Here is a 15,823-nt window from a genome sequence, read left to right as displayed (position 1 = left end):
GAAACAATTGCCTTCACATGGCATGGCCATTGCCATCAAAGCAAACTGGCACATGATAAAGAAATTTTTTTATAAAACAGGCTATCCAGTTACCTTTACAAGCCCAAATACAGAACACTAAATACCTTTACAACTGCAATGGCATGTCCGATAATTATCTTTTGAATAGAGCTCCAGGAGATAGATTGGTTTGCTCTGTTATCTTGCAGTGCACAAACCATAATTCTCATTTATGTAATTACATCATTGTGCTTTTTCTGTTTGCTTATGAAAGTTAATTTACCAGTTGATCGAGCCTCTCAAATTTAAAAGCTGTCAGCATTCCTGTTTGTCACGTTGAGTTCACAAAAAATATATTTTGTTTTAGCTTGAGCATTTGGACATTGTGTGAGAATAGAAAAGAATCATTAGCTGTAAATTACTGAAGAGATCTTGCTTTTATCAGAACTATTTCATACTTTATATATTTTGGTTTGGGTGAAGGGCACTTTGTGCAAGCTGTGTATAAAATCATATTACCTTCATACCCTTCATTATACCAAGCAGCTCATTTTACATACACCTCAATACATGTTGCTGAGATGTTTGCATACCAGAATGACACTACCCTGACACAAAAAGCATTAGGAACCAAATGGCATAATACAGAAGGGCTCTTCTGGGTTCCCAACACACAGTAACAAACAAATTCCATATACAATATTTGCATACAGATGACAGATCAGATTTTACTTTCCACTGTTTTGTCTGGGCAGTAGCATTTGGCCATCCCCATGTTTCTCTCAGGATACAGTTCCTTTTAAAACCAAATGTGGTATACCCATCACAATATGGTATACCCATCCAATCTATTATCCAACTATATCTTTTGTTGTATTTTCCAGTATGATAAATAAAACTACATGATCTAACGTTCTTTTCATGTTCCCCATAAAGCTCAGTACGATGACAAAGCAAATGTTGAATTTGATAGCACAATCATCTCCTCACCTGGCTCTTTCTGATTCTGGGTTGCGGAGATAGGAGGAAGGGCTCCTATTGATATGGCTACCCTCCACAGCGCCTCTGTTCACATAGACCTTTCCTCTTCTTACACTTTCATGTGCTATGTCAATGCTCTAGTCATAAGGCAAAAATATAAATTTATCATTCAGTAAAGAATTAACCTTTATTTTCTTTATTGACAATATTTTCTGTTCTTCAAAAACTAAACTAGATTTGGTGGTTGGCGTTCTTGGTAATCTTCATTGGATGGACATACAAAGCATAAAGAAGTATTGCAGAAAATGTGAATTAGTTTACCATAACATAATCTAATTTTAGAAAATATAACATGCAACTGATTATCATACCTTAACAATACCATTGACAATGGCATCAGTGGCCTCTCTGTGAAATCCTTTGCTTGTCAGCATAAAGATTGTGTATTGGAAAAAGCCAGCTGGTCCTGAATGGGTGTGAGTGCCACTTATTACTACATTATCTTGCCTGTATAGATCTCCATATTTGGCTTTAAGCTTGTTGATCACCTTGAAAGAAAAAAATGATTGCAGAAACTTGTAAAAATTGAAAAAATGTACGGGATGGATATTTTGAGCATTAGACATAGAAACTGGATGCAAAAATGCTGCCCAAACCAGTTACAATAACCTTGATTTTAAACCTGTATTTTAAAATAGGATTTAGAACCTAAATAAATGCTCTGAGCTACAGGAACTTCATTGTCACACAATGAACTGTAAAATCTCTCAAAAAAACATAATTTGTAGACTTACCTCTAGTCGAACTCTCTGGGACACCATTCCTATGTCTGCACTAACAAACACCACCCGCTTAGAATTATCCGGCTGGGCTACAATGAAGGCTCGGCTGTATTGACGAGTGTGAAGTCCTCCTGCTATCTGGTCACTACTGGCATAACCCATCTAGGGATCAAACAAAACCATTTGGTTATTGACTTGACTATATACATTGTAAAAGGCTATATAGAAGTAATATATAATGTTATTGGTTGCTTATTATGTCTCTAATACATACAGTATTTTCTCTAAAAGTGAGAATATAAACAGAAATGTTGTACAAGGATGATATATCTTTTCTACATGAGCATTTCATAAATCGACGTTGGAATGTTAAGTGCAAAGAGCAAAAGAAACACATACAGTGTACATATAGCCTATCGGTCTGTTTTAGGGACATACATAGATTTACAAAATAGTCTCCAGTTTACTATAGTCAGATTCAGTTGAAAGGGTAACATGAAAAGACATTAAACTATGCTGTCATGGAAAGAAGGCACCTATGTGACCTTTAAAATTGACAGGGCATAAAGGGGTGCCTGCATGTGTAATAATGTGTTCGGGACAACAGCTATAAATCCCAGTATTGTTATACAATATTAAACTAGTTCTTGTGGTTGGGAGCTTTATTCATTCCATCTACCCAAACCCCGTCCCACCACCCACACTACTTCATTGCCCACCTATGACAAAGGGCCAACTGCGTCAGGAGGAGAAGGGTCTTTATAATATAGGTAACATGGTGGAACACTTGAAATACCTTTCTGGCCTTCAGGGAACCACTACAATAATACCTATATACACAAGTCACAGTATATTAACAAAGTGATCGGTGGAAGCAAAGTCTCTTACATCCCTGACAAGTGGGAGAAATTCACCCTTACAGATAGCCAAAAATCATTGGCATCAGTGGTTACTGACCCGAGAGGCACAAATTGCTCATGGCTCAAGGAACCCTTAGCAACCTCTGAAGGAACCCTGGTTAAGAAACCCATAAAGAGACACTGTCCAAGGAATGGGAGTGCTTATGTAGGCACCTTTGTCTCCTGCTTACTTCGACAACCCTCCCCTCAAGCAAACCACTGGGTCAACAAGTCAGAATGTCATCTCTGTTAATAATAATTTGAATATGTTAAATGTCCATTTGTCACATAACTTAACTGTTTGCTCAAACTGGTTAGGTTGAATCTGGGATGAGAATGTTGCGCTTGGCTTAAGAAAAATTATTAGTCTTTAGTTTCACAAGCAGGAATTCAGGAGCCTTCACAATTCAGATAAAGCATCATCCAATAGAAGATTGAAAGTGGGGTAGCTAATGGAGCAACTGAATAATGAATGACAAAGTGAGTGTAAGAAGCACTCAGTAGGCAGTCTGGCATTCATGAGTCTATTTGAATATGAAATTTACATTTACCTAAAGTAAAGCATTAAGTCTTACTTTGCAAACATTTTATAAAATACAAAATATTTTTTCTTTAGTTCTACAATAACAGTTCTAAATGTGGTAACTGTTGTGCAGTAATTAAAACTAACAAATATATTTGTATAGGGTCCCTTATATTTGGATACCCAATTTGGGGTCCTACTTACACATTTACTCATTTGAATCAATACCATTGAATTATGGATTGCAGTGTTGCTCAGAACATGTGATTAACTTTTTACACAATAGATATAGATATAAAATCATATACCAGAGGGACATCTGCTAGGAACCCAGTGCAGTCACCTCTTCCAGCCCCAATGAGAAAAGCTTGGCCATCAGTTGTTCCTTGACTAGGTGTAGTGGCGCCGAAAGTGCTGCCGGTGTTGGTAGATTGGGTGGTTGTTGGGCCTGGGAAAAAAAAGATATTCTAGATTTGTAAAGCTTTAAAACCCTAGTTTATTGGTAATAAAATATTTCGAAAAGACAGAAGTTTACTTCTTAAGATTGTAGTTTAAATTGTCATCTCCAACAAAACAAGCATACCAAAATAGCTGTAAAATCATGTGAGCAGCTTTATTAGAGCAAGATGAAATATACATCATGTGTTTGCCAGTGTCATAATTGGGGATGAGTGTTACCATGATGCTCCCACTTTACCATTTTTTGCCCATGATGCATCCATCAGCCATTGCTCACAGTGATGTGCAGCTACACGCATGATATCAGACAGGATGGAAGTCATCGATCTCTCTGGACACTGCCATCTTATTCTGGGTTCTTTTTCTTACGCCACCCAGCACAGGCACGAGATTGATAGATGTGTCTTCCTTGAAATGTAAAAAAAATGTGCTATTCTCTCTGCAAGTGAGATCAGCATTTTTTTTACATTACAGGAAAGGCCCTCAAACCCAAAAGATGCACAAGGCATTGAAAATGCTACCTTTCTGTCTGTCTTTGGATTCAGTTAGTTGAGTAACATGGAACAAGATCACAGCAATAAGTGAGCGAAGGTAGATCAGTTGTGTTACTTACTTTCTCTGCGTCCATGATTTGGACAGACTGAAGCAGCTGGACCAGTATGACAGTATGAATAGCATTTGCAGGAGAAATCATCACTGGACACCATGGGCCTAATTTCCAAGGTCACCAAGGCTAAAGAAGATAGACTATCATGGGTGAATCTGTGTGATTCAGCAAATCTACAATGAACTTATTAAAAAAATATTTACCAGCAGGTGGCATTTTTTTTCAATCCTGGACCAGATCAGTTCCAAGTTTATTGGATCACTTAGGTTTTTCCATGATAGTCTATGTACTCCAGTCTCCAGGGCTCTAATAAATCAGATGCCGTGTTTTCATCAGACCAGGCCTTTAAACAATTACTTTTAAAATTCAATGAACATATTGATTCTCTAGATTATAGACATCAGTAATGCAATTGAAAGACACAAATAATTATAAAAAGGTTAATGAAGTTGCAAAATACACTGAAAACATTTCTATTAGGATCTGATCAGTTCAGTATTGTATAACTTCATACAACATCCTCTGTTGCTTATATTACTGTGGGCATTTTAAAGATTTGTATGAACATGGACTATATTATCTACACTGGTATTTGGCCTGGAAACTATAATGGATTAATCTTAAATAAATTCGTAGTAAACTTGATGTCCATCATGGTTGCAAAGGAAATCTTGAACCCCCCCATCCCTGCATGCGCACACACACACATACACATTCTTACCACTCTATTATCAAAAAAAACCCTTACATAAAAAACTCTTTGTTTTAACAACTATCATTGTAGTAAAAAGAAGATTAAGAGATATGTATTATAAAATATGCGATATATAATAAACATTATGTTTAAAACACCCTGTTTATAATAATATATTCAATCAAAGTGACTTCAATAAACATTTGTTGGGAGTCCCATTCACTGCTTTATAAATAAAAACGTAAGTATACAAAAGTTCCTGGCAATGCAAATTCAACTAAAACCTTGGAACCTATTGCCACAGCTAGTTTAGCACTGTCAGTTTGTTACCAAAATGTTTTATTACAAGTGGTGGTGTTCTGACCTTTTCACTCCCCTTGATTAAACCACATGCTATAATAATGTTTTACATCTTCACAAGACTCAGTGTAGAGGAAGTGTAGAGTAAAGCAGTGCTAAGGATCTTAGATCAGAAGAAGTTTTGAGCAAGCAGTGGTGACATATTACTTATTTCTTTCTTTGTAAAATGATCTCCATCAGACACAAGGTAGAGGGATGGTACAGTAACGGCAGATGAAATGAAAGGTGTAGAATATAATTTCAACTGTGCCTCTATAAAAGCATCACATGAAAGAAAGAAACTATATATATAAAATATATACTATATATATATATATATATATATATATATATATATATATATATACATACTATATATGACTATAATAACTTACTGGGATCTCTCGGCATGTTTTCCAGGACAAATATTACTGCTATTAATCCAGTTGAGGCGGCAAAAAGCAACACAACAAGAGTAATCAAGATTACTTCTAGGTTGCTGAACTTTTTCTTTTTTCCCATTTTCCTTTGAGGTCACAACCTACAAGGGGAGAGAAAATAATCATGTTATTGGAAGTGAACAGAGAAGCTTTAAAATTCCCTGGTTTGTTGTTGTTCTTCTATAAAGTTAGTCCATCAAAAACTTTTCCAGATTTGATGTTTGCAGAAATAATCTTTTACATATTTTATTTGAGTAATATTGTGGAAATTTCAGAAAGACAAGTGAAGCTGGGTACTCCAGCAAACCTGGAATGGATTTTTTCATTTGATATTTTCTAGCAAATGTTTTGAATCCTGAACAAGATCCATTCTAGGTTTGCTGGATCACCCAGCTTCACTGATGAAAGTGTATCCTCTCCAGCCTTGGAGAGCTTTAATAAATCAGGACTTTTGTGTTTGGCTTTGTCTACCAAAAACTTTTATTGTTGTGCTGAAATGTCTAACCAGTGTGCATTGCTACGGTATGCTTTCTAATTTAAGGGTTTCTCACAGTTTACCCCCTATTAAACCAATGATCTCTTTCTTAGATTGGGTTGTTTACATTGAAGGCTCCTGTACTCTCATAATAAAAAAAATGCTTATGTTTAACATCTTGATGCCCTTGTAAACCAAAACATAATTCACTCCCACCCCTTTTCATAGTGACACCATGTGCAGATAACTGTAAACTGGCTACACTACTATACCGCTGAGCTATCTGTTGCTGAACTACCTGAGTGCCTAGCACTTGGTGTCCAACAACTTTGTCCTTTTACAAGACAACACGCACAGATCCCCTTCTTCACAAAAAGGACTGTAGCAAGTAGCAAATTTGCTTTCCCAACAGCATCTGGGCTAAATGCAACCATCTAACACTAGAACACAAGTCCATATTTTATACATCAAAATAAAAAATAATATGCAATTAGTATAATGGACAGTCACTTGTGTTCATCATGTGTTAAAAATACCTAAATTTATAAATATTCAAAGAAATTTGTAATGCCCAAAGAACTGCAAGAAGAAAAAAAAGACATGCCAAGTACAACGTGTATATGGTGCTGTTTTTAATTGCAATCAATCAAATTTTATGCTATTGTAGTCACCAATTACAAGATGAACGATGAGATTATGATATTTTGTACTTCTTCTTTGACTTTTTTTTGTTAATAAGCCTTCTAGAAATATTCCATAAATACACAGATAAGCACAAACAAACCTCCTAAAAGGTCATTTAAAACCACAAAAACTGGAAGAGAAAATATTACCCACTATGAAAAGAACTGGAAAACTAAGAGCTCTGTCTAAATTAAATGCCTTGAGGGCTGAATGTCTTACCTTAGAGCACAATTCCCACTGACTGTGGAATAGAAAAGTACACATGTTTCCTACCAAGAGGAGAATGTTCCCGAGTCTTACTCCATTAGGATCTCCTGTTATGAGCTTCTACTGAACTTAATCTGACACTGTTCAATCTGAATCATAGCTCACTGCTATTCCAGGCTTATCTTTATTACTTCAAGGATGCTCTTAACCTTTTTTCATTGATAAGAACCCCTGTTGTTGGATGGTAATGTGGTCCTAGAGAGAAATCACACCAACAGACAATCAAAATTATTATTTTTTTGCATTAACTCTTTGCTCTTTACTTTCTATGGTATTTCTCATATGCTCTTCATTCTGCAATTTGTACAAAAAAGAAAAAACTATCTATTGCAGTGCTGTCACCCTGTAGAAGGCATAATGATCACAACAGGATTGCCACTAACCTAATGAAAGCAAACTGAAAAAAAGAACAGCAGAACCCAGAGGCAAGACAGAAATATTCATGACCTAGACTGCTACCGCCCTATCTGCTATGCTGAAACGCTTAACTGCATTATACATTGCATACATTTTAAGGTTATGTATTATAATCTGTACACTATGACTATGACGCTGACATTATTCTCTCTTAATTTATTAATGTATATTTTTATAACAACATACCATACCATAATTTTAATGCAAAGGGGATCCACATAGTAATTCACAGACAGGAGACAATCTATTAAGAAAGCGAGAATGACCCAAATGCAATGTAAAATATTCAGCAGAGAAAACAGTCATACATTTTCGAAATAGCATTAAAAATTAAAATGTGCTCAGAAAACGAAAAGCCGTGAAAACTTTTATAAAATAAAAGGTAGGATGGGTAAGAACCTTCTGCCTAAGTGCCATTGGAGTGGTCACCAGGACAGAAAAAGTGGGAAATTTCAAAGACAGAAATAATTACATTTTAGGTTTTACAATGACAAAGCATTCTTTTTAATATTATTTCTGTCTGTTTTATATTGGAATTAGTGACCCTTTTCTGCTTTAGTAAATCCTAATTAAATGCCCCAAAGGCACATATTGTGGTGTTTATAAAGTTATCATTGCAGAGTTAAATCCCTCTCACATCTGTATCCTCCAACCCCCCTGTTATGATTTGTGACTTTTTGTTCTGCTTGAGATATCTTTTTATCCTAGAAGAAATGCACTTCCTATCCTCAACATTCAGTGTTCTATGGCGACATAGAAACCATGTGTCCTCATACATACTTGTTAGTAATTCTGATACTAACGATACTATACGCATTATATTCTAACTTATTATTGCCTATTGGACTGCATATCCCTATATAGGACCCATACGCAATTTCAGTAAAAATTGCAGCCACTACAACAAAAATCTAATGTCTAACTGCAAATCTATTTATCTGAATTAAGTATAACAATTTAAGTATAACATGAAAATGCAATTATCATACCTAAAATGTAGCACAGGATTGCTACTATGCTTGTAATATTGCTTGTGGAATAAAGTGTGTTTAAAACTCATTTCAAATGCATCTGTCTGGATTGTTTACGTAGGAGGTAATTTTGTAGCTAATTTGTTGCTCCTCCAATTTGCTTTAATACTGAACAGTGGTCAGATAGAGAAAGCAATATGCCAAGCGCCCTGTTTGCTGTCCAAACTTTCCCATCTCCAAAGGGGTTTTAAATGATCATTTCCAATGTCTCCATGAATTGTACAACAAACTTTACAATGGGAGAATACATTCATTTATAAAAGGATTACACATTAAACACAAAATGTTATCAAAATCCCATAATCTAAAAATGAGGACTATGTCCTATGAAATGCATAACACAAAGAGACTGTGACACATGAATAACATTTGGGGATGATCCCTGTCTCTATGATTTTTATATTGACAATATTATAGAACCACTGTTGTTTGGGAGTATTTTGAGTGGTTAATAAAGTATGTTTTACACATTTATTGTTTCCTAAGGTAGACATGGAAGCTTGGAGCATATCCCTACAACCAACAAATTCATTATTTCCCCAGAATTTTTTTTAAGCTGGGTGGGAAGAAGCTGTAGGCAGGTGGCAGAAACAACTGGGTGGTCACTGATAAGTGCTGGGTGGTGCGCCCTGCTAAAAGGGACTTGAGAGAAGTCTCAATACAGATGTGGCTATTATATCCAGTATTCTCCCCAGCTCCTTTTAGATGGTGCACTACCAGACACTTTTCAGTAACCACCTGGCTGTTTTGGGTGGTTACTGAAAAGATGGATCAGAATACGTGGGCCACCACAGGCCTATAACTTCTTCCCACACACCTTAAAAAAAAATCTGTGGAGAATTCTCATATATTTAAAGCTATTGAATTTAATATTATTATAAGTATGGGGTGTGTGTATATATATATATATATATATATATATATACACATATATCCTTGTTACCTATCACTCCTGTAGATGAGTATACCTTGAACACAACCATGTAAACGATCCATTCATTATTTCATGATTACTAATAAGTGGGAACAGAGCTGGTAGTAGCAGGTGTGGTCAGGAGACAAGTATCTTGTGATACAAGCAAGTGGCTAAATTGTCACATAATGAAGAAACACCGACATACCATACACAACACCAAGTTTATCTTATTTGTTTTAAGTGATAAATACTTTACTGCATTTTATCTCAGTGGACTTTCATTTGGGGTTGATAGTCACATAGGCAGTTTTTATTACTAATAATCAGTGATTGAGTGATAGCACTGATAGACACCTTTGATATAATATACCAATATGCAAATGTGATGAAAGTTCACATGATATCCCCTTTGCTAAATAGTTTGTTGATATCATCATTTACTTGGCGGTTTAAAAAAGGCCATTGTCCTTATATATCATATGTTTCATAAAAAATGTTATCTAAAAATCTCAAAACCCAATAAAGTCCAGATTGTGGAGATGTAAATGCACAGTAAATAAGAAATATGTTGAGGGTCACAGACATGCTAAGGTGTTTAGCAGATGAGAGTGAAGATATTTAAGTCTCTTTCTACAAAAGATGCTACTATTATTGATAATATCTCTGGCCAGTCTGTTTTTTTCAGGGTCTAAAATTTGAGACATTTGTATTGATGTAGAAGATTTGATTATATTTATGTATGTTGAGATTTGTGTGTTCTTCTTTTTTTTATGTATATGCCCGGTGGTTGATGCCTAAACAGTCCCATTATTATTTCTTCTTTGTTGAAATATATTGATCTTTGATTCTTTCATTTAAATATGCTTTAATAGTCTAATGTATTATGATACTTGTTAGTAAACTATTCTTACAAATTTACATTGTAAATGTTTGCTATGTATAAATCAGAGCAGACGTGGTAAAGGGAGGAAATGTAAAAGAGCTGAAAAATGTAAAAAAGATTAATGAAGCCAAGAATATGCATCATAAAGCAGCAGTCCCCAAACGGTGGTCCGCAGATCACTGGGGGTCCGGAGCTGTGGCCAATGAGAATGAGCCAAGAGAAGGGAGCTGGAAGGGGGCACCGACCAGAGCCACGGACCATGTCTCCCGTACGGATCGCAGGCTTAGGGAGTGGCGGGTTGTGTGTGGACACAGCCCGCCCACTCTCCCATTGCAGGCTCAGATCTGTATGCTAAACATCCTGAAGGGAACAGTAGCACAGGCCTGTGGACACAACTTTTGTTGGGCTCACAGCTCTGTGCTACTGTCCCCTCAGGATGTTTAGCAAGCAGATCTGAGCCTGGGATGGGAGAGTGGGCAGATTCTGGCATCATGACATTACTATGGTAGAAGTTTCTTTCCCTTTGAGTGACACCCGTCTCCCCACGCATGGGCAGTCCAGGGCAGGTAAATTTAGTGGTCCGTGGGTCCGAACAAGTTGGCAACCACTGTCATAGAGTTAGGATGTTACCAACATGTGCTCTTGTAATAAATTAGTAATATAAAATGTTAATACTTTATTGTTCTCTCCAACGCGGGAGTACAAGCAATCTTATCTCCACTAAGAGAAAGAGAGTGGGAAGCGAGTGGAAGAAAAACATGGTTCACGAAGTTTACTGTGAAGTGGGTGAAGAAGGAGTGGAGCTAGCACTGGATACAGCGGCTGATGTGAGAGCGCTCTATACACGTGAGATTTCCCCCTTACACACAGCATCTACATGGGCCAAAAGCAGCAACACGCATGATCTGACAAGAGAGGTTCCAATCTTTAGGAAGAGGGCCAACATCCAGGTACCTGGCAGCGAGGAGGTGATTGGAGAAGCAAAGAAATGGGAGCAAAGTGACAGAGTGAAAAGGACAGAAAGTTGTAGACAGAAAGGGGACACAGGTACAAAGTTGCAGTTGGAAAATGGGAGATCAGCAGAAACTTGCAGGCAGAGAGGAGGAGGTAGACAGAAAGTTGTAGGTGCATAAGGGGGATAGGCCATATAGTTAAAAGCAAATATGTGAGGCTTTATTGTTAACATTGTGGCCTAACAACACCAATATTTTTACAGCTTATCAACACCAATGTGAGGCTTATCACTGTGATCTAACAACACCAATGTGGAGTTTTCTAGTTTTGCAGCCTAACAACACTCCAAATGGCCAGAGTACAACACTGTGCGAATCTTGGGCTAAGGAACTACTCATTGACTCTGAATTATTAAAGCTCTCCAAGGTTGGAGAGGATACACTCTCATCCGTGAAGCTGTGTGAGCCAGCAAATCTGGAATGATTCTGGTCCTGGATTCAAAACATTTGCTAGCAAATGACTTTGAAGAAATCTATTCTAGGTTTGCTGGCTCACTCAGGTTCACGGATGAAAGTGTATCCCCTCCAGACTTGGAGAGCTTTGTTAAATCAGGCCCATTGTCTTGCCTTGGGACAGTTTTACTTTTCATGTGATCAGTGGCTTTAATCAGTAAAAAATGTTTAAAGGGTGTTATTAAATAATTGTTATTGTAGCTATCACATCCATAGTAATTAGGCTTTGTTTTAGTTGTAATTAGCTTTCATTTTTTTTTTACATTTGATAAAGTTAGGTTCTAACTTGTTCATACTTTGCTAATTGTACATCTGGCTTGGCTCTGAAAACTACTGTTGTATGCACTTCTAGCATGGAGGCACTCATACTGCCATATGTGTTTTTTATTTATTAATGCTGACTGTGCTATTGCCAGAGTAGGTTTAATAAAGTGCCTCTTTCAACCAATGCACATACTGCCCTTTCTTTCTCTCACTTTTCCTGAAGATTATGTAGGCACCTCGAGAAAAAAAAGTGACAGTACTGATGCTTGCTGTTTAACCCCTGTAATACCCACTTTGTCACATAAGAGCTGGAAAAGAGCTGGCATACTTAACCATTAGCAAGCTTTTTGTTTAGCTTGTGGTTGATACAATGGGCCTGATTTATTAAAGATGACTAAGGCTGGAGAGGATACACTTTCATCAGTGAAGCTGTGCGATCCATCAAACCTGGAATGTATCTGGTCCAGGATTCAAATCATTTGCTAGCAAATAGCAAATGATTGTGAAGAAATCCATTCCAGGTTTGCTGGATCCCACAGGTTCACGGATGAACATGTATCCTTCCCAGCGTTGGAGAGCTTTAATAAATCAGACCCAATGCTTCCATGTGTCTCTGTATCTCTCTGTATATGAAACAGGGAGCAGTGAACAAGGGAATTATACAAATATTTTGTATATGTGAGAAAATCTGTATTTCTTTAGCATTGCTATGTTTTTGTTAACTTTTGTTTGGATTAGATTACACCAAGGCCAGAATATATTCCAAATGAATGCAATGTATTCAATTATACTGCTGTGGATTGAATATAAAAATATACATAATAGAATGTAAATTTTGATTTGGAAATAGGTCAGTTTAGATTTATTTACTTACAGTCCACTTTTAGCAACACACTGAGAAGAAAAACATTGAGAAATATGTTACTGCTATAATTCCAGTGATCTGATTAACACTTTATGATCCCCAAACTTCTTATCTTCCTTTGCTGACCTGGCACCATAAGCAGTGTTGTAAGTCTTGCTGAGATCTTAGTTCCCTGCCGGTGGACTAACAAACACCCTCCCCTGCTATGCATGTGTGGCGAGTTCTGGATTCCAGCAGGGGGCTGCTCAAGCTATAAAATATAAGTACTCTTATACCTTAAGCAGTTTAAACCTTTTTTAGAGGGATGGTACCTAAGAAATATTGTAATAATAATAGTAATAATGTTTATGTTACACGTACTGTAAAAATTGGAGGATATTTCTCAGTTCAAACATTTCTATTCTTGTATAAAGATTTACAATAAAGGTGGACCTTATACCTAACTTTCTCTAGTGGACCCCAGGTCCAGAACGCTAAATGATGTGTTATACTGGGGACGGAGTCATTTCAAGTCACCCCATTCGTCATTCATCATCATCATTATTATTATTATTATTATTAATATTAATAATAATAATAATAATAATAATAAACAGGATTTATATAGTGCCAACATATTACACAGCTCTGTGTGACACAGGAGGAGGAAAGGACCCTGCCCTGAAGAGCTTACAATCTAGTAGGTGCGGGAATTTACACACAATAGGAAGGGAGATATGTAGTGGTGGGAAGTAGTGGTGGTTTCAAAAGACAGAAGAAGATGGGTAGCCAAGTATGAAAAAAATGGGTTTTGAGTGCTCTTTTAAATGAGCAGAAAGTAGGAGGAAGCTAAACAGGACAAGGAAGACCATTCCAGAGAGTTGGGGCAGCTCTAGAAAAGTCTTGGAACCGTGCGTGTGAGGTGGTTATGAGTGTCATTCTCTTGTTGCAATTGTGAAATCCTATATTAGATGACCCAACAGAGCACAAATCAGACCCTGAATACACTACCTATCCCAGGGGGACAAAGCTTACTGACCATGCTGGAGAAGCAGCCATATCACACTAGGACAGGACCTATGTTAAGAATACAGACTGCATAAGTCTCTATGTAATTTGTAAAGACCTGGGTAATGTGTAACTGATAACAGATAGCAAAGGCAGAAAGCACAGCAAGGTATCAGGCCAAAATTTTGGAAACGTATTTAACAGATATCTAAAACTTGTATTGTATATTTGGCAGACCAAAAGGGAGAAAATCAGCCTCTGAGCAAAAGTGCCTGCCGCAACATCTTATAGCTAATTTCCCCTTGCTTCCACCAGGAATGAGACAACTGTGTGAGTAAATCCTGGTCAATGCCCATGGAGCGCTATGTATTCTCTCACAACCCCCTCATTAAGGTATCTGTTCTGTAGTGGGAAAAAATTCAATTTTTCCTTTTATCCCACATTATTTGGTATTTTTTGGGTTAATGTAAGTTTATTAAGAATAGATGCTAGTGAACTTTTTGCTCTGCATGAGAACAATAAAGAATAATTTACTTATCAGCACTGACAGTTTTGTAATAATGTTCAGTATTGTTATAAAAGCCAGCTGTACATTATCACAGAGTTTTTAATTTTTCAGATAGAATGATGCTGTTTTAGGAAATACATAATTTAAACCTAAGTACTTTTAGTAATGAAAGATACATTGCACACTACTTCATTTATGAATATTAGGCTACTTCTCTGCACTTCATCACACGGAATGGATATTCATTGGTGTCATAGCAGATATGGAAACTAAAATTATTCTGCCTAATATTTTTTTTTAATTATTTTTTCTTACTTCTCTTAAAGTAAATTACATAAATAAAATGTAAACCAACTGTTAAGAAATGACTAAAGAAAAAAACAATGTTTAACATAATAATGTAATAATATATAAATAAAATTCTGTCAAATACCAGATAAATGTTGTAAATAATTTACAGATTTTAGACCACTTAAAAATAATAAATACAATGTTTTCTTCACAGATACAAACTGTACCTAAACTGATCTAAATCCTAATACTGTCATTTATATAAATCAATTAATCATTTACTAAATACCAAAAATATAAGGAATGTTGACAGTATGACAATATAAATTAGTGCAAGGTTTTAAAGTTTCATGTACTGTATACTTACATATGGATGACATTTCAGAAGATAATCTGTGCCAATAATTGAGGCAAACTTGTATGAAAGACAACTGTAACAAAGAAAAATATGTCAGATTTGAATAAATATAGAAAAAGTAGGATACTTTATCTCACCACCAGTAAACTAGATTAATTTGTTAACCAGCAGAGGGCAGTATAGACTTGAAGGCAGAAGCTCTCTTTACAGTTTTTGCACTAAGCTAGGTTTAAAAATAGCACTACATGTCCTGTCATTTCTTTATTACCAAAAAGCAGAACACCAAATATTTTATTGGTATAAAAGCTAAAAGAAAAAACAAACAAACAAAAAAAGAATGCTGATTATAAACGTGTATCCACGGTTTTAAAATGTTGCTGTATATGTTTTTGTTATAGAACTGTTATGCCTTTTTATCCTCTTTTTTTATCCTCCACTACATTATTAAAAGTGGGAACAGGTTTTTTTCTCTTTGTGACCAAGAAGTATTATCATAGCTCTTAAAGTAGTCAATGGAAGCAACCGATTTGTAAATATAGCATCATCTTGTGTGATGAATAAATTAAGTCTTTAAGGCCTAGTTATAAAGCAACAATACAGAAAAGTTAACCATTGATTATATACAAAAAAAACACACTTTCAAAGTCTGTCCCTTTTAAAAAAGTAACAACTGAAAAAATCACAACT

At 36.1% G+C, this 15,823-nt stretch overlaps 1 protein-coding gene across 1 annotated transcript in view; it reads right to left on the bottom strand.

Annotated features, from left to right (window-relative positions):
• The window catches only part of LOC140339472 (putative neutral ceramidase C), a 30,134-nt gene extending 22,366 nt beyond the window's left edge, over positions 1-7,768 (bottom strand). The window contains exons 1-6 of the mRNA XM_072424202.1: positions 7,103-7,768; positions 5,680-5,825; positions 3,494-3,633; positions 1,776-1,925; positions 1,353-1,529; positions 991-1,118 (exon numbers count right to left, since the gene is read on the bottom strand). Of these exons, the coding sequence (XP_072280303.1) occupies positions 991-1,118; positions 1,353-1,529; positions 1,776-1,925; positions 3,494-3,633; positions 5,680-5,806 (722 nt within the window). The 5' untranslated portion in view covers positions 5,807-5,825; positions 7,103-7,768. The remainder of the gene's footprint in view (positions 1-990; positions 1,119-1,352; positions 1,530-1,775; positions 1,926-3,493; positions 3,634-5,679; positions 5,826-7,102) is intronic.
• Between the last annotated feature and the right edge of the window lie 8,055 nt (positions 7,769-15,823).

The sequence above is a fragment of the Pyxicephalus adspersus genome, chromosome 10 (genome assembly GCF_032062135.1).
Source record: "Pyxicephalus adspersus chromosome 10, UCB_Pads_2.0, whole genome shotgun sequence".
Lineage (NCBI taxonomy): Eukaryota > Metazoa > Chordata > Amphibia > Anura > Pyxicephalidae > Pyxicephalus > Pyxicephalus adspersus.
This window is presented reverse-complemented; position numbering and strand designations above follow the sequence as displayed.